Here is a 27,305-nt window from a genome sequence, read left to right on the forward strand (position 1 = left end):
TCATAAGTAAAGAACTCTTTGCTGTTTTTCTTTGCATCCGTTGCCAAAGATTTCTCGTGATCTGCCTTCACCCACCTAACTTCCTTTATAACTTGGTTACAGATCAACTTATATCTATCATAGGCTTCTGTGTCACGTGTTAATTTATATGTATCCCATGCATTTTTCTTCTCTGCCATATGTCTCATTGGTTCATCTGACATCCATTTAGGCCTAAACCTTGAACAATATTTCTTAGTTGGTATGTACAGTCTAGTAGCTTCCAAGATAAGTTCTTTGAATGCTTTCCATTTTGAATTTGCTGTTGGTAACATCATCAGTTAGTCCCACTGTATAGAATTTAAATACAGTCTCAGACCATCGTAGTCGCCTTTACGAAAGCAATAACCCTTCCCTTTTCCCCTGATGGTAGTTATCTCTTTGAGTAAATCCCACTTCAGCACACTGTGATCACTGCCACCTAGTGGTTCCTGTATCTGCAGATTCTTAATGCATGAAGAATCAGTACTGATAATCAAATCAAGAGTATTACTCCCTCTAGTTACCTCCCAAACATGCTGATGTAGAAAACAATCATCCAATAAATCCCCAAAAGCCTTGCTGGTGGGTGAATGACCACCCCACAAATTCCAGTCAATATTTGGGAAATTAAAATCTCCCATTAGCATTAGCATTAGTAGAGGCATATGATGCAAGAAAGCAAGCTTATTCAGCATCAGCCAAAAAAAAAAGAAAAAAAAAAAAAACAACCACTACTCCCATTTCACCCCTCAATTCGTTCGAAATACCTGTCCAGCTGAGCCTTAAATTTGTTTAGGCTATCAACTTCAACAACAAGCGATGGAAGTCTATTCCACAAACCAACTGCCCGCTGGCTAAAGGCGAATTTCCGCACATCTATCCGACATCCGTCCTTCCTCAATTTGAATTTATGCCCTCTCAGGTGATTATTCTGAGCAAGAGGAAGAATTCCATCGGCATTGAGCATGCTCAAGCCATTCAAAGCCTTGTACACCTCTATCAGATCACCTCGGCGATGCCTAGTCTCCAGGCTCTGTAATTTGCAAAACTTAAGCCTTTCTTCGTAAGAGCAACCCTTTGTTCCATTCACTAATCTTGTTGCCCTTCTCTGTACTCGTTCCAGCAGCTCTACATCCTTCTTGAAATGAGGCCTCCAGACCTGTATACAGTACTCAAGGTGTGGCCTGACCAATGCCTTATACAAGGGAATAATCACATCCCTGTCCCTGCTAGAAAAATTCCTGTATATCATTGACAAGACACCATGAGCTACTCTTGCAGCCCGTCTGCACTGCTCAGAGAACTTCATATCTGCCTGCACAATTACCCCCAGGTCCTTTTCATTCTCTACCACTGTCAGCGTAGTACCACAGAGTTGATACGTTGATCTGGGGTTACTGTTTCCCATATGTAGTACTTTACATTTGTCAATGTTAAACTTCATTTGCCACCTCTCAGCCCATCTGCTCAACCTTTCCAGATCCTGTTGCAGCAGCATAGTATCAGTAGTGTCCTTAACAACCCTGCCAACCTTTGTATCGTCTGCAAACTTGGACATTAAGCCTGATACACCATCATCAATATCATTTATAAATACAGAAAACAACAATGGACCCAACACTGAACCCTGAGGAACTCCACTAATAACATTAGTCCACGTTGAGCAGTGTCCATTGATTACCACTCTCTGTCTTCTGCCACTCAACCATCCCTTTATCCATAGCAGCAATTTGCCTCGAATGCCACACTTCTCCAATTTGTGCAGCAGTCTTCCATGCGCAACAGTATCAAAAGCCTTTCTAAGATCCAAATATATAATATCAAAGTTATTCCCTGCATCCAGTTCTTTTGTGACTACATCATAGTATCCAATCAAATTGGTCAGACAAGACCTGCCCTTAACAAACCCATGCTGTGTCTGAGCTATAACTGAATTCTTGTCCAGATGATCCTGCAGTGCTTCTTTAAACAGTGCCTCCATTAATTTTCCTGGAACCGAAGTTAAACTAACAGGTCTATAATTACTTGTGTCAGCCTTTGATCCTCCTTTGTGAATTGGGGTTACATTTGCACATCTCCAGTCCATGGGTACCTCCCCTGAGTCCAAAGAAGCTCTCATAATTATGGCTAGGGGTTTGCTTACTTCCTTTGCTGCCACCTTTAATATAACTGGATAGATCCCATCCACCCCGGGTGCCTTTTTTATGTTTATCCTCAACAATTTCTCCTCCACTTTCCTCTCAGTTATTAGAAAATCATCTAGCTCACTGCCAATGTTTACTTCACCAACGACATTCCCCTTCCTGAATAACTCCTCATGTGTGAATGTAGATGCAAAATACTCGTTTAGATTGTTAGCCCCCTGAGCTGGATCCTCAACTGTTGAACCATCAACATCCAGTGGACCAATCTGATTCATCCCTTTCCTTCTTGAGTTTAAATAGGTAAAGAACTCTTTTCTGTTTTTCTTTGCATCCTTTGCCAAGGATTTCTCATAATCTGCCTTTGCCTGCCTAATCTCCTTTGTGACTTGGTTACAGACCAACTTATATCTATCATAGGCTTCCACGTCACCCATTAATTTGTATGTATCCCATGCATTTTTCTTCTCTGCCATATGTCTCATTAGTTCATCTGACAACCATTTAGGCCTGAACCTTGAACAATATTTCTTGGTTGGTATGTAAAGCCTGGTAGCTTCCAAGATTAGTTCCTTGAATGCTTCCCATTTTGAATTTGCTGTTGGTAACATCATCAGTTGGTCCCACTGTATAGAATTTAAATACTGTCTCAGTCCATCGTAGTCGCCTTTACGGAAGCAATAACCCTTCCCTTTACCCCTAATGGTAGTTACCTCTTTGAGTAAATCCCACTTCAGCACACTGTGATCACTGCCACCCAGTGGTTCATTTATCTGCAGATTCCTAATGCATGAAGAATCACTACTGATAATCAGATCAAGAGTATTACTCCCTCTAGTTGCCTCCCGAACATGCTGGTGTAGAAAACAATCATCCAATAAATCCACAAAAGCCTTGCTAGTGTGTGAGTGACCAACCCACAAATTCCAGTCAATATCTGGGAAATTAAAATCCCCCATTATAAGACTCTCTGATTTACTGGCCCACTCTATTTCCCTGTACAGTATCTTATTATACTCATCAGAGTCATTAGGCCTATAGCACACTCCTACTCTCAATTTTGATTTACCTATGCTTATGTCACACCAAACTGACTCAACACTGCACTGTCCAGCGATGTCAACTGGCTTCACTTCCTTGGATTTTATGTGTTTTTTAACTAATAGCATAACCCCTCCTCCCTTCCTATCCTGTCTATCCTTTCTGTAGACGTTGTACTCCCCAAATTCCAGTTCTGCATTCCTTATATCTGTGTGACACCACGTCTCTCATATATCCCAACAATATCTGCCTTTGATGTTTTGAGTAATACCTCAAATTCATCAAATTTATTTACTAAACTCCTAGCATTAGTGTACACGCAAGTATACATGCACCTGTTTCTATTCTTAGCTACCCTAACACAACCCATGTGTTTACTTGTACCGCAATGACTTCCAGCAGTCTCTGAAATATCCTGCATCTTGTTTTTCAGGCTTCTGCTCATTCCAATAGAAGCAGTGCAAGAATCTCTTTCACCTCTGCCCGTGGCTTCTGTTAATCCATTAGTCTTTGTCTCCCCCCAAGCTAGCAGTTTTCCGACCCACCTAACACTGCCTCGATAGCATCAGCAAATATTCTTGCACCCTTTCTATTTAAGTGTATCCCATCACTGTAGAAGCAATCTCTCCTGTTAACAAGTACAGTCCAGGCTGAAAAAAATTCTACCCCTTCAGCCTTGCACAATCTTTCCAGGGCCGAATTGATCGACAAGGCTCTCATCATATACTCCCTCCTATCGTGTCTGGGCAGAATTGCAGACACTTTCAAATTCAACCCTACTTCACGGCTTTTTTCAACAGTGACCTGTACTTGTTAAGTAATTCCGCTGGTCTCCTACTCTTAATATCATTAGTGCCAACGTGTACAACTATATCACCTTTTGTTTATAAGACTCTCTGATTTAATGGCCCACTCTGTTTCCCTGTGCAGATTCTTATTATACTCATCAGAGTCATTAGGCCTATAGCGCACTCCTACTCTCAATTTTGATCTCCCAATGCTTATGTCACACCAAACAGACTTGACACTGCACTGTCAAGCGGTGTCGACTGGCTTCACTTCCTTGGATTTCGTGTGTTTCTTAACTAATAGCATAACCCCTCCTCCCTTCCTATCCTGTCTATCCTTTCTGTACACATTGTACTCTCCAAATTCCAGTTCTGCATTCCTTATATCTGTGGGACACCATGTCTATGATATCACAACAATATCCGCCTTTGATGCTTTGAGCAATACCTCAAATTCATCAAATTTATTACCAAACTCCTAGCATTGGTGTACACACAAGTATACATGCACCTGTTCTTTTTCTTAGCTACCCTAACACAACCCATGTGTTTACTTGTACGGCAATGACTCCTTTTCTATTTAAGTCTATCCCATCCCTGTAGAAGCAGTCCCTTCTGTTAACAAGCACAGACCAGGCTGAGAAAAATTTTACCCCTTGAGCCTTGAACAATCTTTCCAGGGACGAACTGATCGACAAGGCTCTCATCATATACTCCCTCCTATCGTGTCTGGGCAGAATTGCAGACACTTTCAAATTCAACCCTAATTCAAAGCTTTTTTTCAAAGTGACCTGTAGTTGTTAAGAAATTCTGCTGGTCTCCTACTCTTAATATCATTAGTGCCAACGTGTTCAACTATATCACCTTTTGTGCCCATAAAAGATGATATCCGCTGTACAACGTCATCAACCTTTGCCCCTGGCAGACATACCCTGGTCCTGTTCCACCTATCCTTTTTACAAAGCATGTTCCCCGTTTCCCTGACAATAGAGTCACCAACACCTACTAGTTCCTGTTGGACCACAGCATTCTGCCTTGGGGGTTGCCGCTGTGTTACGTGATGACCAAGTGCAAGCTCTGGCATTGATGTGGGCAGCTCAGAGCTTGATGGGCCCTCACTTTAGATCCTTCAAGGGCATCCACCCTGTCCTTCAAGCTCTCATATAGGCCCATAACAACGCTGAGTTGTCGCCTGATTTCGTTAAACTCCTTGCATCGGGCACACACAAAGACATTCCCCATGGCAATATCATGTCCCATATCCCATTGCTCCAAAAACATCATGCAAGCTGTGCATTTTAAAAGGATGTGATTCAGAGGGCAACTACCTCCCTCAGTTCTCCTCTGAGCCACAGCACTTCCATTACGTTGATCCTTTTGCTTTCTGCTCTGGTCTGAGTCATGATTTCGATTTAATTTCAATAAAATTTCAATTTCAGTACAAAATTATAACCCTAAACTTGTATCCCAACACAGTTATAATGCTCTATATATTTTTCAGTATCAAATATTATCTACGAGTTCCGCTTATATAACTTCCGTATCACGTTATGTATTAATTAATTATGTTACATTTGTAATATGTATTTAAGCCATTATGTGATATGTATCTAAGCCGTTATATGTATTTAGTTAAAAGTACAATTTAATTGACAACGAAGTTTAACAAAATTAATAGATTTTGCTGATTACTACACTACACTACTGCTATCTAGTTCGGGATATAACGTTGTATCGTATAACAATGGCGCAAGTTACAAATGGTAAATCTAAGGACACTTAAGTATTAATTAACTTCCAAATCTCGCTGTCTCAATTCAGAATAAACTAATGATCCTGACTAGGTCTATAAGCTAATTATAGAAAATAATTTGATGTATCAATTGGTCAATAAAGTGGCTAAATATGGCTAAAAAACTTCTTGTTCAGCAGAGCTGCAACTTGTAACACGTGGATATGATTCCCTTGCAACACATGGATATGATACCCTTACTGACACTTTTATGCAATTCCAAGGTCGAGTAAAGAATAAATACACCATATTAATCAGAAAATCACAAAATAATGCTATACTACTAATTTAAATCAAAAGGTTTAGGAAGACAATACTTTTAAATCAATAAATAAGAAAATCCACTTATCAGCTTTGAACACGTCTAGCTCCCACTAGCCTCGTCAGCAGTTTCTGGCATATGATGCACAAAAGCAAGCTTATACAGCATCGAAAAACCCAAAAAAAAAAAAAAAAACCCTTTCCATTTCACCCATCCGGTCACACCAAATTTTGTCTAGTTCAGCATTAAATTTATTTAAGCTATCAACTTCCACAACAACAGATGGAAGTCTGTTATAAAGGCAAACTTATGTACATCTATTCTACAACTGCCTTTCCTCAATTTGAATCTATGTTCCCTCGGGTTCTTAGTCAGAGCAAGTGGAAATGTCTTGTCAGCATTGAGCCTGCTCAAACCATTCAAGGCCTTGTACACCTCAATCAGATCACCCCGCAAGTGCCTAGTCTCCAGATGGTGTAACTTTCAGAATTGAAGCCTTTCTTTGTAAGCGGACCCCTTTGTTCCTCTCACCAATCTTGTTGCCCTTCTCTGTGATCGTTCAGGCAACTCTACAATCTTTCCTAAAATGAGGCCTCCACACCAGTATGCAGTACTCCAGCTGTGGCCCGACCATTGCCATATACAAGGGGATAATCACCTCCTTGTCGCTGCTAGCAAAATTCCTATATTTCATGGACAAAACTCCATGATTGCTCTGGCAGCACATCTACACTACTCAGAGAACTTCATATCTGACTGCACAATTACCCCCAGGTCTTTTTCATTCTCCATCTCCCTGATTATAGTACCAGAGTTGGTATGTTTCTCTTGGGTTACTGCTACCGATATGCAGTACTTTGCACTTGTCAATGTTAAACTTCAGTTACCACTCCTCAGCCCATCTGCCTAACTTTTCTAGATCCTGTTCCAGTAGTATACTGTCTTTAGTGTTGTTAACAACCCTGCCAACCTCCGTATCATCTGAAATCCAAGTATATGACATCAAAATTATTTTTCACATCCGCAGTTCCTTTGTGACCACATCATAGTATCCAATCGAATTGGTGAGCAAGACTTTCCCTTGACAAACCCATGCTGTGTCTGGAGATGTGCAAATGTATCCCCAATTCACAAATAGGGTTCAAAGGGTGACACAAATAATTATAGACCTGTTAGTTTAACTTCTGTTCCTGGGAAAATAATGGAGTCACTTGTTAAAGATGTAATGCAGGATCACCTAGACAAGAATTAATAGTTCAGACACAGCATGGGTTTGTTTAAGGGAAGTCGTGTCTGACCAATTTTATTGGATACTACGATGTGGTCACAAGGAACTTGATGCAAAAAAATAATTCTGATATCATATACTTGGATTTCAAGAAAGCTTTTGATACTGTTGCACATGGAAGACTGCTGTACAAATTGGAGCAGTATGGCATTAAGGGCAAGTTGTTGCAATGGATAAAGGGATGGTTGAGTGGGAGACGGCAGAGAGTGATAATAAATGGACACTACTCTATGTGGACTAATGTTATTAGTGAAGTCCCTCAGGGTTCGGTGCTGGGCCCAATGTTGTTTTGTGTATTTATCAGTGATATCGATGAAGGTATATCAGGCTTAATGTCCAAGTTTGCAGATGATATGAAGGTTGGCAGGGTTGTTAAAGACAGTATACTAAAGGCAGTATACTACTGCAAAAGGATCTAGAAAAGTTAGGCAGATGGGCTGAGGAGCGGCAACTGAAGTTTAACGTTGACAAATGCGAAGTACTGCATATGGGTAGCAGTAACCCAAGAGAAACGTACCAACTCTGGTTCTATACTCAGGGAAGTGGAGAATGAAAAAAAAAACCTGGGGGTAATTGTGCAGTCAGATATGAAGTTCTCTGAGTAGTGTAGACGGGCTGCCATGGAGTTTTGTCTATGATATATAGGAATTTTGTTAGCAGCGACAAGGAGGTGATTATCCCCTTGCCTTAAATAATAATAATAAAATAAAATAACAAAAAATGCATAAAATAAAATAATAATAAAAACAAATGAATAATAATAAGAAGGAAATTTAAAAAATAAATAATAATAAGAAGAAAATAGCAAATGCTTAAAAAAGTGGTACTCACCTTGAATAAATCTGCATGGTTTAATTTAAAAGGGTTGGTTAATATTTAGGATGAATAGTTGAGTTGAAAAAGACTAAGGGAGGGACGAAAAAAAATAAAGTGTTATTTCGGAAATTAGAATAAGCGCAAGGAAGCAGGTGTGTACACATCTAATCCTTGGTTGTCATTAAAGTAGGGAAAAATAGTTGAAATTAAATAAATAATGTAGTGGGCCAATAGTCATTACGGGGACCTTCTTTGGATTACAACGTGTTCAGTTGGCAATTGAGTGGGCAGAGAACGTGCGCGATATTTAAGAAATTATTTATACTCTCGTGATGCACTTTTTGATATGCGGTAACCTCAACCGCGAGAAGTTCCAAATCGGTGAAAGGTTGAAGGGAAGTTTAGTGTTTAAGACTTTAAGATTGGAATGGTTTCGATACCACTCAATGGCTAGTGCTTCATATTGAAGAATCCTATAGCTGGATTTGAGTTTAATAATAGAAATGGCAGAATCGATGAGAGGATGTGGTTGTGGGTTTGAGCGTGATTTCAGTAACGGTTTGGTTAGTCTTAAGACTGTAGTGGTGGTAGTATGCACGGGTATTAGAGGTTTCGGATGAGCCATATTTTGTAGTAGTTCTTCCAATGTAACAGGTGTCACAGTTTGGCTGGCAATTGATAAGGTATATTATATTATTAAGATCATTGATAAGATATTTATGTGCGTCTTTGTAAGAGCTGAAGAAAGATCCGAGTTCATTGTAAGCAGAAAAGACAAGAGAGAGAGACAGATATCAGTATCATTGAATATATGCCGGAGCTGTCCTACTAGTTCACTGTGATAGGAGAGGACTATGGGATGTTTGTATTATTGTCATGCGTGATCAGGTTATTAATTTTATTTTTGGTGATGGCAATTGTATGTAAGATAACTTGATGGGGTAACCTCTGGCTATGAATTTATCAGTGAGATATTGGATTTCGTTGTATAGGTCATTTTGTGAAGAGCTAAATTTTAGAGCGTTGTAGGTTTGGTTGTATAAGACAGCTTTTTTAGTGTTAAGGGGGTATTTGCCGGTATGTGTGTTTTTCCTGAAAATTTTTGTACTTAGTTTTGTGCCTGTTATGCAGATGGTGAGGTTGAGAAAATTGATCTGGTTGTTTAGTCCAATTCCAAGGGTAAATTTAAGCCTGTCGTGTACAGAATTAAGTTTGGAAAAGAGATTGTCGATACTAGGTCTATTGCCTATTACAAGGATGTCGTCAGTATAGCGGATGTATAATTTTAATTAAGAGGGAAAGGGTTGTAGAATTTGGTTCTCGATGGTTGGCAGGTAAATTTCGGACAAGGGGGCCGAGATACCTAAGCCCATCGGCAAGCCAAATATTTGTTGAAAAATTTTTGTTATTAAATCTGAAGTATCTGGCATCTAATAAAAGTGTAGTGATTTCAAGGATGTGGTCTGTGGAGAGAGAGATAGGTGCATTCTGTTAAGGTGTCATCGGCTGCTAGAAACTCACGTAGGGCTTGTAAGGTAAATGGTATACTGACATTGGTATAGAGGGATGTGACGTCGAAGGACGCTAATATGTCACTGTCGGATATTACGATATTGTTGATTTTTTTGGAAGGCTTGATTGGTGTTGTTAATTTTAAAAGTAGAAAATCTAGTAAGAGGGGATATGATTTTGACTAGGAAGGTAGATAAATTAGCGAAAGCTGATTTGCTATATGAAACTATTGGTCTTAATTTATGTTAAGACCAAACAAACATAAAACTGGTCAGTTTTATGTTTGTTTGTTTGTTTGTTATTTGGTTTTTAGGAGCATTAGCAACTAAGACCATATTGCTCCGGGATATGCGGTGGTCATTCCCTGACCTTTCCGCATCCTCCGTATTTGGTGGTGACGGGCTCGAACCCCGATCTAATCAAGAAGCATGTGCTACGCACTGCTGCTCCTTCCCACCTGGCTATTGAGGCGCCATCAGTTTTATGTAACTTAATCATCCCAAACATATGGGGAAGGATATTGTTGCGGATTCCTATTTGTTGTAATGTGAAGAGGTTAATTTCTTTATTTTGTCTGAGTTTCCTAAGAATTGTGTCTAATCTGTTTTTAAGTTTTGTAATGTTGTGGTTGTTGTCACTTATATATATGATCTGCTAGGATAGATTATATTTTTTCAGCGTATCTTTGTCTACTATGACAATTGTATCTCCCTTATCTGCTTTTTGAATGACGACATTAGCAGTTTTGCTCGGTTTGTGTATATCCAGGAGTTGTTGCTTCTTCATGTTAGAGTGGGTTGTGAGTTATGACTGATCCATTGTTATTTGTTATTGTTATTTTGATTTTTAGAAGCATTAGCAACTAAGGGCATATTGCTCCGGGGATATGCGGTGGTCATTCCCTGATCTTTCCGCATCCTCCGTATTTGGTGGTCAGGGGCTCGAACCCCGGTCTAATCAAGAAGCATGTGTTATGCACTGCTGCTCCTGCCCACCCAGCTACGGAGGCTCCCTGACTGATCCATGCAGTTGTGGTTGTTGGTATTATGTTTAATGACACAAGGGCTACCGAGGACAAATTTTGTCAGTTCATAATGTATTTCATATATCTTATAACAACTGAATCATATACATGCATATAGGCCAGTACGCTTTAAGCATGTTAAGAATTCCTCTATGTTGGCATGATATCCAAAAATATGGGATAAAATCTGGACTTTCTTCAATTTGCTGAATAATCAAAAGGTTTTAGAATGGATGAATAAGTAAAGAGGACAGTCTATAAGAAAGTGGTGGACCATTAAATTGCGTGTGACAAGATGTGCACTGGGGCGGACCATCTCCCAATAATAAAAACAAGTGTGTAAGATGAGTATGCCTAATTCTCAGTCTTGCCAATACAACTACTTCTTGTCTGTTTCGTCTGAATCCAGAGAGCCACAAATCTGGATCTTGTTTTATCTGGTAAAGTTTGTAGTTGATATTACATTTCCAGATCTGTAACCAGTTTTAAAAACAGGCCTTATAAATTACAGGCTTGTGATCCATATAACGAACTTGAAGGTGCTGTGAGAATGTGATAAGAAGTTGTTTAGATGTGAGATCAGCAGTCTCTTTTCCAGGAATTCAACAATGTCCCGATAATGAACTGATAATGAATAGTTTTCAGTGTAGGATGACATGAAGAGAAATTCTCCCTTATGGCAAAGGCTGCACTGAGAGAGTCAATAAAGATTAGGATAGGTGAAATGACATGTTCAAAAATCTGGTCAAGTGCGGTTTGAGCTGTATGCTTTGTAGCATACAGCTCAAAAGTGAAGATAATGCATGTGGCTGGTATGCCGAAAATGCAGAAACCCACAATGCAGAAACCATCAGCTGGAGAAACCTATTTCTCTGCCCACTTACAACTTTCTAGTTTAAGTACTATTTTATTATGCACCAGCATTCCTACTTTCATTTTATTTAAACCATAATAACAATATGAACAGAAAATTATTATTAACAAAAATTAAAATAAAATAACAATTTGATCATAAAGTGATAGTTTTTTGTCCAAGCTTAACGCCTTCATGGTTAGGCACGTATATGAGCTTATTTTTTACAAGCTGAAATTGAAGATTTCAGTGGAATTTATCCAAAAGTTGATCAAAATGAATGGAATAATAGATATATAACTGTATTGGATAGTACTGTAGGTGTGGGGGGGGGAGATTTACAGGAACTCCCTAACTTACGTAATAATTAACTTATGCAAATTCGACTTTACATAAGTTTTTGCCAGCCGGTGCAAACTGAAAAAAATATGGAAATGCATTTTGCATCTGAAGGTATCGTGAAAATAAGATAATGTTAACCCAATAATATATTGTGAGTGTGGGGGTTTTTTTTTTTTTTGTAATTTGTTCCAAGTCCTTGGAAGTTGAAAATTTCCGTATATTACTAAGCTATTATCTCTCTGAAAGGTCATATTTATAATGGAAATTGCATTACCCTTTCACTGTTATCATATGTTGCCGTTATAAGAATCAATTTTGAACACTTTTTGATATTTTTCTAAAACACATTTCTGGAGGTCACTACCATGAAACAAAAACAATTTGCACTTTTCGGTTTATTGGGTTTTTCTGTTAGCGCAATTTATTATAAACGGGTAGTAAACTCGATCTTATTGCATTTGTAATAATCCCGATCACTGTAATTCTGTGAGTTTTTACGTTACAGTATTACAGTGAAATGTGTTCCCCTTCACCGAAATCTTTAATCATATAATAAACAAATTTTCAGAAACTTCTCTTCATTCCTATTTATGTATTACAATGATGAACGGAAAGGGACCAACAGAAAGTGCAAGTGCTGGCAGTGCCAGGAAACGAAACAAAATTGATTTAGAAATGAAGATGGAAGATATGAAGCAAGAAAAAGTTTGTCATCTATTGCGTGGAATTAGGTCTCACTGCTTCAACAGTGAATACTATTTTAAGGGACAGTGCACGTATAAAAGAACATGTTAAAGGATCAACGCATTTAAGATCAACAGCGTTCAGGTGCTATATCGAAGATGGAAAAGCTATTAATAATATGGATGGAAAATCAGATTCAGAAGCAAGTGTCACTGAGTCCAATAGCCATTCAAGCAAAAGCACGAAATGTTTATGAAGATATTAAGGATAAGTATGGCAAACCCCAACCCAAGTTCAGCGCAAGCAATGGGTTTAATAGGTTCAAGCATCACGCTGGCTTACAAAACATTAAAGTATTCGGTGAAGTTGGCAATGCCGATTCCGCAGCTGCAGAGAAATTTTGTAATGTGTTGGAAAAGAATATTGAATAAGGCAGCTATTCAACGAAGCAAATTTTAATGTTGACGAGACTGCTCTGTATTGGAAAAAAATGCCAAATTGAACATACATTGCCAAAGAGGAAAAGACAATTCCAGGTTTCAAGGCTTCAAAAGCCACTATCCAGTCATCCATTAATATGTTCTTTCGTAAGGTTGAGCTGCCGACCCCTTCTAAATCTCCACAGCCCTCAACCTCTGCAATGGCATACTTATCAGCTGAAGACGTCAATTCTGTCAGCAATGCTCGAGAGGTAAAACTTACTGACATTATGCCTGTCTCCTCTCTTTTTTTTTTGTAATTTTATAATTTTGAAATTTTTTTTAAATTGCACACTTTTGTAATTTTTCCTGCGCATGAGATAAAAAATTGAATAAATAAAATAAATAATTCTATTCACATGTTCGTCGAACATTTCTTTTTTGATTCAATCAATTTGGCGAGCACAGTTGCAAGTGCTGCACAAGCATAGGAGAAATTCAGACTTATAAAATTCCATGGAACACAACCCTTATTTTTTTTAATGAAATTTTTATTTTGATTTTATTTTGGGCAATAATCCTTCTCTAATTTTAGCTATAAAATTAAAATTGAAAACAAATTTATTTTTAAGAAATTTATGTATATAGATTTCAATTTTTAAAAACTTCCAAATTCCTTGAAAATATTCCCTCTGGGTTGTGTGCATAAAGTCAAAAAACCCACTTGTGAAATGGTAAAAAACAACTTAAAACTATATTTCACATAAATTTTAAAACTAAGCAAATTATAAATACTCACAATTTTCCCAACTGTTTGTGAATAAGGAATCATAATCATTTTTTTCCCATGCTTTTGGTAAAGGCAGAAATGTTTACTCCATGTTGTTCCCAAAGCCTCTAAAAAAATTCAAAGAAAACTTTTTTAAAAAAATTACAGGAAAGGATAATGATTTCGAAATCAAAATACAGACAAACCAAAATAATAAAATAACCAATGATTAACTAAAACGTACAGAACAACATTCCATGAAATGGAATGTTGTCCATGTCATGCAGAATCATATTAATAATCAGTTTGTCCATTTAATATTTAGTAACTTGTGACTTCATAAACACCACGCATTCTTGAGAATTAGTTTGTAAATTTTGAACAATGTTTCCATACATATAATGGGATTATGCCTGCCAACATTTTTTTTATGATCAGTATCAGGATGGATAACTGATGCAAGAAAGCTAAAGACTAATATGTTCCATATTTATTGCACACACCATTCTATTAGTAATGAAGTATAGTAATAAAATTAATTCCATTACTCAAAAAACTAATTGCTAAGCCAACAAGGCTTTCACTTATGAGGACAAGTTATTCATTTATTTTTTGTCATGCTTTTTGCATATACTTTAGTTTGTCAGCAGAGCAGAATGTCAATGTACCACATGCGATTCATGTTCTAGAAAAGACCTTAGACTAATGGCCCAAGCCTAAATCATGAAAACCAACTCCTGACAGCAGTACTTCTGCCAATTATCACAGGAGGGACATCACACTCTGGTAAATTATGTTCTATAGAAATCCATCAAATCTGAACATAGCCATCAGATCACGAAACTACATACTGGGATTCATTACTCCATAATATGGCCTTCCACAACATTCCAGGGAAAGATTATGAGGGAGTGAACACCATGTAAGTCAAAGTTGTGAACTGCATGCTGTGATATTCATTTTGTGTGCTACAGCTGCTCCATAAATTCCAACGATAGGCAGTTCCTCATGTATCACACTTGTACTATTAAGATATGTGAGGGAGAAGAAAAGTACATGGGATGCATACAAATTATTAGGTGATACAGAAGCCTATGGTAGATATAAATTAGTCTGTAATCAAGTCACAAAGGATGTCAGACAAGCTCCAACAGATTATGAGAAGTCTCTGGCAAAGAATACAAAGAAAAACAGCAAACATTTTCTGTGATTATATTAACAGTAAAAGGAAGGGGTTGAATCACATTGGGCCACTTGATGTCTGTGGGTTAACCATTGATGAACCTGTTCAGGTTATGGATAACTGAAATGATATTTTGCATCTACATTCACATGTGAGGAATTCTTTAGGGAAGGGAATGCCAGAAGTTTATCAAACTCTAACGAGGAGCTAAATGACTTTGTGATAACTGAAAGGAAAGTGGAGGATAAATTGTTGAAAAAAGGTACCTGAGGTGGTTTGAATCTATCCAATTATATTAAGGGAGGCAGTAAAATGAGGTAAGCAAACCTTTAGCCATAATTATGAGAGCATCCTTGGATTCAGGGGAGGTCCCTATGCACTGGAGAAGTGCAAATATATCCCCGATTCATAAAGGGGGATCAAAAAGGTGACATTGGCAATTATAGACCTGTTAGCTTAACGTCTATTCTATGGAAACAATGGAATCACTGGTTATAGAAGTAATGCAGGACCTTTTGCACACAGGCATATAATTATACTGCAATCATAACATGGATTTGTCAAGGGGGCAGCCTTGTCTAACCAATCTAGGTTACTATGATGCAGTGACCAAGGAACTCGATGCAAAAAATAATTTTGACATCATATACTTGGATTTCAAATAGGCTTTTGATATTGTTGCACTTAAAAGACTGCTATACAAACTGAAACAATGTAGCATTAAGTGCAAGTTACTGCTATGGATAAAGGGATGGGTAAGTGGAAAAAGACAGAAGGTGATTATCAATGGGTACTGCTCTTCGTGGACTAATGTTATTAGTGGAGTTCCCCAGGGTTCAGTGCTGGATCCACTGTTGTCTTTAATATTTATCACTAATATTGATGAAGGTACATCAGGATAAATGCCTAAGTTTGCAGATGACAAAGCAAAGCTAGCAGAGTGATTAACAACAGTTATAAGGTGAGCTACTGCCACAAGATCTAGGAAAATTGGGTCGAGGGGGTGAGAAATGCCAGTTGAAGTTTAACATTAACAAATGCAAGGTACTCCACATGAGTAACAGTAACCCCAGAGTAACTTATCAACTTTTTGGTACTGCACTCAGGGTAGTGAAGAATGAAAAAAACTGGGATAATTGTGCAGTCAGGCATGAAATTCTCTGAGCAGTACAGACATGCTGCCAGAACAGCTTGTTGTTGTTGTTTGGTTTTTAGGAGCATTAGCAACTAAGGCCATATTGCTCCAAGGATATGCGGTGGTCATTCTCTGACCTTTCCACATCCTCCGTATTTGGTGGTCACAGGCTCGAACCCCAGCCTAATCAAGAAGCGTGTGCTATGCACTTCCGCTCCTGCCCACCTGGCTACGGAGGCACCTAGAACAGCTTGTGGGGGTTTCGCAATGATATATAGAAACTTTGCTGAAAGAGCTAAGGAGGTGATTATCCCTTTGTATAAGGCCATGGTTACGCCACATCTTCAGTACTGTATACAGGTCTGCAAGCCTCACTTTAGGAAGGAGGTAGGTATGCTGTGCAGGACTGCAATTGGGGCAACCAGATCAGACTGGTGAAAGGAATAAAAGGGTGCTCATACCTAGAAAGGCTTCAGTTCTGGAAACTGCAGCACCTTGAGAAGACCAGGCATCTATTGGGAGATCTGATTGAGGTGTTTAAAGCCTTGAATGGATTGAGTAAGCTGAATGTCAACGGTTTTCTTCCACTTCACTTGCTGAGACTATATACACGAGCGGGCATAAATTCAAAGTGAGGAAGGATGGTTGCAGAATATATGTGCAAAAGTTTGCTTTCAGCCAAATTCCTGGTGGGTAAGGATGGATGAACTCTTTTTTTTTTTTTTTTTTTTTTTTTGCTGATGCTATATAAGCTTGCTTTCTTGCATCATTTCCCTTTGCCATTACTACTACTAATATCAGTCCCTAATGTCCTGCCTGAAATTCTAGTTTACAATATTAGAAGAACTCTTTATTCCATATGAAAGACACATGCCATACAAAATACCCTTCATGGCTACAAGCCAGGGGTTTACAGTAAAGGCTAACACAACATAATAAACAAGGATGAGATAAGAGAAAAAAAAACAATATATTACTAATTATACAAGTGTAGAATTTGGAGAAAAAGATTACAAATTGGAGAAACAAAATTACAAATTTACATATGAAAATATATACACAATGGCATGTTATTAAGTTAGATTCAAGAACTGATGAGATATAACCAATTTTCCAAATGCCATCCAGTCTCTATCAATTCCTGCAATCTACCTGAATGCTTCCCAGCTGTAGTAGCACCATGAAATTTCCATTTAGGTATTATGTTACCCATTGGTGACCTAGGATGTTATGGTTTTGTTGCAATGGAATCTTATGATGTATTACAAAGTACTGCAATGGCATCTTATGATGATTTCCTCACTGGAATGTCACTAAGCTCAACACTGCAATTAATCTACTGTATTTCATTCATCTGTCCTTGTTCACTTCTTGTGTGAAGGCAACTGCTTTTATACCTATATTCATGACAACTGGATGGAGGGTATTTTTTTTTTTTCTAGTCTCAACAGAGTCCAGATACTTTTGGCAAAATAATTGGCATTGTATACCTATACAGTAAACCCCCGCTATTCGCGGTATCTGTATTTGCGGTTTCGCGTATTCGCGGTCGCCGATTTAATATAAAATGAAACCTAAAAAATATATGAATTTTAAAGAGTCGTGAAATTTTTCGCCATAAAAAAACATGGGAGTGGCTAAAATTATCTTTCCCGGTCAAAACAGCGCTCAGTGGGTGGAGGAAGAGGGGTGACAAAATCGCGAGCATAGATGTTTCTCGCTAATCCTTGTTCAGTATGTGTTATGCGCTTTTCATGAAAGGTTTCGTCGTTTGCTTTTAATTTATATGCTTATAAATTGAATAAAAATTTATCAATTTATAAGTTTATATGCTTACAAAAGTACCGTTTTGCAGTGTAAAACAGACTTTTTCGAGTGTGTTAACGGAAGAAAGTGACTTTATTGTGGACAAGTTCTTTCTAACGCGTACAAAAATATGGCTAGAATAACAAGGGAAATGTGAAAATATCAAAGAAGGTGATGACATTAGCGAATAAAATTGAGTTATTAGATAAAATTTCTAATGGTGAAAGTGTCTCCTAAGTGGCAAAACATTATAAAATCAATGAGTCAACGGTACGATCAATCAAAAAATCGGAAGAAAAACTCGGCCGTAGTGTCCGTGAAAACATGATAACTGCTTCAAAAATTTGCTCTGTAACTCGTGATGTTAAATTTAAAAAAAATGGAAAAAGCTTTAAATCTGTGGATAGAAGACCGAACTCAAAATAAAATTCCGTTAAGTTCACCCATCATTCGTGAAAAGGCCTTTATCAACACTTGAGCGAAACTGGTGATAGCACTGGCGGGATAAGTTTTTTTAGCTAGCAAAGGCGCTGGTTTGAAAGATTTGTTTGCAATTCCTAATAAATATTACATTTAATATTAAATTGTTTCTTATTTTCATTTGGATGCCATATGCTTGCAATTCACTATGTACTGTCTATGTACATAGTCATATTATGAAGGTACATACAATACATACATAGACAAAATTTTAGACTAGTTTTTCTTATATATTTCATACTTTGGAACGGAACCCCTTTATTACTATGGGAGCAATAACTCAGTATTCGCGTTTTCGGTATTCGCGGCATTTCTCAGGAACGTAACATACGCGAATAGCGGGGGTTTACTGTATTTGGCAATATAGGTATGCATGTATCTGCTAATGGGGAAATATATGGAAAAATATTTTTTTCCTAAAGAAACCCACCTACCCCCCCTACATTAACATGGGCAGACATTTTTGAACAAGTCCATTTTTTAATTGATGAACTGGACAACATGGACTAATGTAACACCCTCGCCACATTTCTGAAGGTCTAGTACAAAGGGTACTAGGAAAGTTTTGCAATACAGCTTTGTTTATTTAATTTTTTCAAAGTAAATAATAAATAAATAAATTTTCTGTTTATACTCCGGGACGACCAAACGGTCAGAGGAGTTCACAAGATAGACAGAATACAAGAAACAGCACCGTATTCAGTAGTCACGGGCTTGAACCCCGGTCACTCAAGGCACGTGTACTTATGCACCCGCGCGCCTGACCACTAGGCTGCTTAATTTCCTCTACATTCAATACACCTCTCCATCCTCCGAAACGAATCTTTAAACCAGTTCTGCCAAGTTTCACTAGGGAGTAAAGCACACTCATTGTCCCTAGCCCGTAGAAGGGCCACATCACTGGAAAACCGCCTCCTTTTAGCTTCATTTTCACATGCGGAAACAGTGCAAAGTCGCAGGGAGCAAGGTCTGGACTGTAGGGAGGGTGCTCGAGAATTTTCAGTCCTGTCGTGGTCAAATACTCGGTGCAGGCTTTGGCGCGGTGAGCTGGAGCATTTTAGTGATGGAGGTACCAGGTGTCCATTCTTGACTTTAGCCGCAGGTTCTTCATAGATCCAATGACTTTAGGCAGGCATTGTTCAGTATACCACTTAGCTGTGACTGTCTTCTGCGCGTCCAAAACGACACGTTCCACAATTCCACTCGATTTGAAAAATACAGCTATCATTTTCTTCTTTAGAGATCGGGATTTTCTGACAATTACGGGTGTGTCGTCATCATCAAAGACCCAAACTTTGTTTTGAGCCTTGGTCGGCAGATCGTAATAGTACAGCCAAGTCTCGTCACCTGTCACGATGTTGTTCACATACCGAGATTGTCCCTTATCAAACTTTTTTAACATCTCCCGGCACCAAGTCACACGTCGTGTCATCTGCTCTTCAGTCAGTTGATGCGGCACCCAGAGAGAACAAAGTTTCTTCACGTGCAAATGATCTTGCAGAATCGAACGAATTGCTGGTGCACTTAGGCCCAAAATATCCTCTATCTGTTGGTAGGTCACTCGCCTGTTTTCGTCAAGCATTTTCCTCACAGCAATAACGTTTTCCTCTGTAACTGACGTTCGTAACTGACCTTCCCAGCCTCTCAGAATCCTCCAGAGTGAAATTTCCCCTTTGGAATTCTCTGTGCCACCTGAATATCGTTGTACGATGTGGACAATTATCATCTAGTGCAAGAGTCATTTCTTCTAAGCACTGGTCTATGGTTAAACCACGCACGAAATTATACCGCAAAACTGTCCTTATCTCATTTCGTGACCACGATGCCATCGCAAGCACTTTACACTCTCACTACTAATGAATAACTGAGCCCATCGACTTGGCGCGGCGGCTACTATGCACGTATGAACATGTCTCAACATGCAGCAACAAGCAGCTTCCTGTGATTCATTGTTGTGTCATATTGCAAAACTTTCCTAGTACCCTTTGTATCTTTAGATTTATTCTTTTGAGGCATAATACAGGATGAAGAGTATGCCATAAAATTTACAACTGAAGAATTCAAAAGAATGCAAACAACACCTTTTTCCATATGGGCATGTCTTTGGACATCATTTCAGTTTGTGATGAGGGTAGCAGTTAATTTGGTCACCACTTGTTGCATTATCACAAATACAAGTTCCAACACAATGATGCTAAATTTTGGAAATACATGATAAACTTAAAAAAAATAAACCTTTACTTTATGCATTTAATGCTAGTTTTAAAACTTACAATATTATTATAAAAACTTACTTTTTTCCATTAAAAATAAATAGCCTTGTCTTGTATACATTTTATTCAGTGATCCTGGATCTTGTGTTTTCTAAAACATGTTTTAGAAAAGCAGATATAATAATTATCATTGCAAAATTAAAATTATAATTATAAATGAACTTAACTAAAGAATCTTGCACAAAATATAAACTGAAAGAAAATATCATTTTAATTATCAGAAATTTCTTTATGCCCTTTTACCACACTTCTGATAAATAAGAATGGCATTACCCATTCAGATATACAAATAACAGGACTTATGCCCATATGCTATAAAAGGGACTTAAAAGACTAGAAAAGACTGTTTACAATTTAAACAAGTTAGGGTAATCCTTTGGAATGTAACACAGTGCATTATATCTCAGGTGCATTTGATTTCTTAAATTAATTGAATTTTTTATTTTCTGTTATTAATAAAAGTTAAAAATAAATACCAAATTGGTAACTACTAGTTGATTAATAATAATGTATAAAATTAACTTCTTATTTCATTGCCCATGCCTCATTGTATAAAATTAATTGTTCTTATTTCATTGCCCACTTTGTAATTACAAAGTATTACAGTAACCCCAGAGTAACGTATCAACTGTGTGGTACTACACTGACAGTGGTAGGGAGTGAAAAGGACATGGGGTAATTGTGCAGGCAGATATGAAGTTTTCTGAGCACTGCAGACAGTCTGCAAGAGTAGCTCATGGTGTCTACTCTTGCAGATAATACAGGGATAAGGCAATATATATTGCCTTATCCTTATGGTCGGGATACACCTTGAGTACTGTATACAGGTCTGGAGGCCTCATTTTAAGAAGGATATAGAGTTGTTGGAATGAGTACAGAGAAAGGCAACAAGATTAGTGAATGGAACAAAGGATTGCTCTTATGAAGGAAGGCTTAAATTTTTGCAAATTGCAGTGTCTAAAGACTAGGCACCTGCGAGGTTGTTGTTGTTGCTTGGGTTTTATTGGCGCATTAACGACTAAGGCTATAATGCACCAAAACCTGGTCATAAAAAGTAAAATTTTCAGTGGCCTAATGATTTAGGTCACTAAGTCAAGTATGAAACAAGTATATACTAAAAGATAAATATCAGTAAACGAGTAACTATAATAATAAGATTTTTTAAATGTGACTAAAAAGGTTTACTGAAGTCAAAAAAGCTAAAAACAGCAGACACATTGTCACTGTCAGATAAAATCTGACTGAGTGTATACGGCTCAGTCAGATGGTTAAAAGTGGTAAAACGGATATTGCTAAAATCTGGACAATCAATTAAAATGTGTCTAATTGATAAAATTGTGCCACAGGACTCACACATAGGAGAGTCATCAGCCCTCAGCAAAAAAGAATCTGTCAAATGACTATGTCCTATGCGTGTCCGGGCAAGAACAACTTCCTCCTTACGATTCCTGCGCAGACTAGACTGCCACGGTTCAATTACAGGCTTTATACGATATAATTTATTCGCAGTCTGTCTATTCCACGAATTCTGCCATTGGGAGTGTATTTTCTCGTGTATTATTTGCCTGTAGTCTGTATAGGGGACTGACAGGCACCGATCATTATTGGGAATTGCTGATTTGGCTGCGGTGTCAGCCAAATCATTTCCCCTAATCCCAATGTGGCTGGGAATCCAGCAGAAGCGGATATCATATTCACGTTCACGAAGGAAGTGAATCTTCTGCTGAATGCTAGACAGAACTGGATGAGAATTACATCTCACGGTTATTAAAGCCTGTAAAACGCTGAGAGAGTTGGAATATAAAATGAACTGTTGGTATTGGCATTCACTAATGTGATCCAAGGCTAACTCTATTACGTGCAGCTCTGCAGTATATATGCTCCATTCAGAGGGAATCTGCTCCGATGTAGTGCTGTACCTGCGAGGTGATCTGATTGAGGTGTATAAAGCCTTGAATGGTTTGAGCATACTCAATGCTGATGGGATTCTTCCTCTTGCTCAGAATAATCACCTGAGAGGGCATAAATTCAAATTGAGGAAAGAGTTGTAGGATAGATATGCAAAAGTTTGCCTTTAGCCAGCGGGTGGTTGATTGCTGGAACAAACTTCCATCTGTCGTTGTAGAAGTTGATAACTTAAACAGAACTAGACAAACACTTGGAGCGAGTGGATGGGTAAAATGAGTGTGTGTGTGTGTGTGTGTGTGTGTGTGTGTGTGTGTGTGTGTGTGTGTGTGTGTGTGTGTGTGTGTGTGTGTGTGTGTGTGTGTGTGTGTGTGTTTTGGCTGATGCTATATAAGCTTGCTTTATGCTAATTACAAAACACTGACTTTATATTAGGTTGTGACAACCTAATATTCAATCAGTGTTTTCAATACTTTGTAATCACAGCACATAAAATGCAACATGTATTTCATGCTCTGCATAATAAATTAAACAAAAAGGAACTGTATTTCAGACATAGTATATTTATATGATTTTATAACGCACTTTACTTCTTCCTGGATTTTAATAACATTTGAAATATAACATATATATTTCATATTTCTGCAGTGATTAACATAGCAAGCATACAGTAATAATTCATGATGAATACACATTGCATTTAATAAACTGGTAACAAAATAATGAGCTTCTCAAAGAGCAACATTTTATTTGCAAACAAAGAATATTTTATTTCGCTTTTGTTTCTGTGCATCAGAAATAGTGCCCATTCATTAACCATATTTCTAAGTGTCCGAATTTAATTAAATCTGGGGTGACTTTGAATCTTTCTTAAAAGGGCAAAATAAAATTTCATGAAAATTTTTCCAGTGCTTCAGCTACAAAAAACAACATATGGGTAGCTAATGTAATATGTATTAGCAATATGCAATATGCAAAATAAAAAAAATAAATAAATAAATACATAAATAAAAATAAAAACATAAGTTAAACTAACAGAAATATGACACAGATATAAATAATAATTCCCAGATTTCTGTTTGCCTGATTTTAATGAAATTTGGGAATGCTCGACAAATTTATCTATAAAACCCAAATATAAAATTTCATCAAAATCCATTCACTGACTGGTCGTCAACTTATTATATTTTGAACAAATGGAACAATTATTATTTGTATAATAATAAAACTATACAAATATTTACAAAAAACTGAAATATTTACAAAATACTAAACTATTTACAATCATACCTCTACTACATCAGGACAATGGATCCCTTCATTATCTGACATTAATATACAAAAAAAAGTTACAATGGAACATCAAATGATGCCAGACCGGGGTCATTTATTAGACAGTGAAGCATGTACAAAATACTAAACTATTTACAATCATACCTCTACTACATCAGGACAATGGATCCCTTCATTATCTTACATCAATATACAAAAAAAAGTTACAATGGAACATCAAATGATTCCAGTCCATGGTCATTTATTAGACAGTGAAGCACGTGCATGAGGTTGGTGAATCGGACACTTGCTGTTGACAATGCAGAGGCATACATGGGATGCATGCCAACGTTTGTCGCATTGCAAGACAACTACGTCCATAACGCATTTAGTATTTTGTAAATATTTTAAATTTTTGTATAGTTTGTAAATATTTTAGTTAAACATTTTAGTCCTGCACTTTTGGATGCAACAATATTCCTCGTGCATTATACAACCCAAAGCAAAAGGACTTTTCTTAAGTGACCTATGTAAATGCAGGTAAATAATTCCATAGTAATATTTACTTGACCTTCAGAATGCAGCATGGTTGGGGTGTGATAGCCAATGGAAGAAGTGGATGCGGGTCACATACAAGTAGGTGGGGCAATTGCGTCACTATAAATACACAGGTAAATAATTACATAGCTCATTATCTGGTTAGATATCAATCAGTGCACTTCGACAGGAGTGTCTTTTATATAGAAAAGACATTTTCTATGTAAAATGTTTTACATAGAAATGTGTGAACAGGGGCGAAGCCCCCTAGTTATTATTATTAGCCATATAGTGCAAGGAAGCCTGAGGCTTTTGCTGCACCAGCCAAAAAAATAAATTATAAATAACACTTCTGAGAGAGAGAGAGTTGAAGTAGAAGGAAATCACCAATAAAGGGAAGAATGATGATATCCAGCTCAGGACCCTGGGTGTGCTAAGCCCATACTTGCCAGTATGAGCCTGTGGTTAATATGCAAAGGCACATAAAGAAATAGATCTTTTTAATGAATTAATCCTTTATCCTGTGGTGAAAGGAACCCAAGACTTGCTAGGCTAGGGATCTACAGAAATATGACATAGCATTCCACATAAATGACAATTGTTACAACCTGCCTAATTAAAAATATTCAACATAAAAGAAGACTTTGAAGCATTTCACATATCAGGTAACTCTTCACAAGGGGTCAACAGGAAGGACAGAATTCTAATTCTTGCCTCACCTGGACAAATTTAGGGTCCAGAGAACCTCTAAGTGACTGCCTAGGATACCTAAAAATGAAATTCAATTTTCCAAAGACAAAGTAGCTCACACAGCTTTTCTAATAGACAAATCCATTCTCTACAAGTAAAGATATGCAAATTATGATCTGCTAGCCAAGCCTGACCTGTCAAGTTCTGTCGTGCCACATAAAATTGTGATTTTACCAATATAATAAGTCACACCTGCAGTTCATCCACCATGCTTTGGATGAGTTCGGATTCCTTTTCCTATGGAGCAGCAGGGAGTCTTATTAGTCAGATTTTATCAGTTAACTACTCAGATTCTGAAAATTTTGTTCCACACACCAAACAAGGAAAAAAAGTTTAATAATAAAAAATAATAGACTAAAATCAAATAAAGAAATTAGCCTTGATAAAACAATAAACCAACATTGTCAGCACATCAGTGTGTCTAATATAGTAGAATCCGGTCTATCGTAAAAAATCAACTTTCATTTCAGATAGTTGATTTTTTTTTTTCCCCCTCCAGATAAATTTATAGAATATACGATGGCATCGCATTCCACATCATATAAGTACCCTATCCAGAAATAAAACGGAAACAGGAAAAGATAATAATGACAACAGTACATTAATTTGCATTTATTATTTATGAATTATACAGGGTGATTCACTACCAGTGCGACAAACTTGCAGGAGGTGTAGGGGGCACAAAGACGAATCGGAATCACATAGCATTGCAGGGTCTGAATTGCCTTCATCATGCGGTAGAGGACGTTGAACGGGAAGTCGCGTGAACAGCAATCCCACTGGAAGTCAGCATTTACGAACCGGTACCCGAGGAAGTAGGATGGACGAGTATTCAAACGTTGAACTGGCTGACGTGCACCTCGCATATGGAGCTGCGGACTGTAACGGACACGCCGCTCTGCGCTTGTACCAGGAACGTTTCCCACACAGGCGTGCTCCTCATCATACGATTTTCGCACATGTGCACAGAAGGTTACGTGAGACTGGTTGTTTCACGAGAGGTACCATGAATCGAAAGCGAACAACAAGGATGCCAGACAATGAGGAGAATGTCCTACGTCTTGCAGAAGGCAATCCGAGTACGAGTACTCGAGCGATAGGCCAACGATTGGGCATTTCCCAATCCACTGTATGGAGGATACTGTCAACAAACCAAATGAGTTCATCATACCATCTGCAACGCGTCCAATCATTGGAGCTTGGGGATTATCAACTCCGGAGGACTTTTGCCACTTGGTTTCTTTAACAGAAACGGTTCGCAAATGCTCACTTCCAGCGGGATCGCTGTTCACGCGACCTCCCATTCAACATCCTCTATCGCATGATGAAGGCATTTCAGACCCTGCAATGCTATGTGATTCCGATTCGTCTTTGTGCCCCCCTACACCTCCTGAAAGTTTGTCGCACTGGTAGTGAATCACCGAGTATACAGTAAATTTTTAGAGCATAAAATGCAGTAAATTTTTAGAGCATAAACTGGATAGATCCCATCCACCTGGGGTGGATGGGATCTTTCCAGTTATATTAAAGGAGGTGGCAAAGCAACTAAGCAAGCCCTTAGCCATAATTATGAGAGCATCCTTGGTTTCAGGGGAGGTCCCCACGGACTGGAGATGTGCAAATGTATCCCCAATTCACAAAGGGGGATCGAAGGGTGACACAAGTAATTACAGACCAGTTAGTTTAACTTCTGTTCCGGGTAAAATAATGCAGTCACTAGTTAAAGATGCATTGCAGGATCATCTAGACAAGACTGCAGCAATAATTCAGACACAGCATGGGTTTGTTAAAGGGAAAGTCTTGTCTGACAAATTTGATAGGATATTATGATGTGGTTACAAAGGAACTGGATGCAAAAAATAATTTTGATATCATATATTTGGATTTCAGGAAAGCTTTTGACACTGCTGCACATGGAAGACTATTGTACAAATTGGAGCAGAATGGTATTAAGGGTAAGTTGCTACAATGGATAAAAGGATGGTTAAGTGGGAGAAGACAGAGGGTGGTAATCAATGGGTGCTGCTCTTCATGGACTAATGTTATTAGTGGAGTCCCACAGGGTTCGGTGTTAGGTCCACTGTTGTTTTGTATATTTATCAATGATATTGATGAAGGTATATCAGGCTTAATGTCGAAGTTTGCAGATGATACAAAGGTCGACAGGGTTGTTAATGACAGTAATGGCAGTGTGCTACTGCAACAGGATCTA

The 27,305-nt window shown here is 37.9% G+C and overlaps 1 protein-coding gene across 3 annotated transcripts in view; it reads right to left on the reverse strand.

Moving 5' to 3' along the window:
* Positions 1-27,305, reverse strand: part of Graf (GTPase regulator associated with FAK) — a 537,792-nt gene that overhangs the window by 270,518 nt on the left and 239,969 nt on the right. For all 3 annotated transcript variants that reach the window (XM_090379073.1, XM_090379075.1, XM_090379076.1), the window contains 2 exons: positions 20,651-20,720; positions 13,783-13,880 (listed from right to left, as the gene is read on the reverse strand). In XM_090379073.1, coding sequence (XP_090235199.1) covers positions 13,783-13,880; positions 20,651-20,720 — 168 coding nt within the window. The remainder of the gene's footprint in view (positions 1-13,782; positions 13,881-20,650; positions 20,721-27,305) is intronic.

The sequence above is a fragment of the Mastigoproctus giganteus genome, chromosome 8 (assembly GCF_048544385.1).
Source record: "Mastigoproctus giganteus isolate SK-2022 chromosome 8, ASM4854438v1, whole genome shotgun sequence".
In the NCBI taxonomy this organism is placed as follows: Eukaryota; Metazoa; Arthropoda; class Arachnida; order Uropygi; family Thelyphonidae; genus Mastigoproctus; species Mastigoproctus giganteus.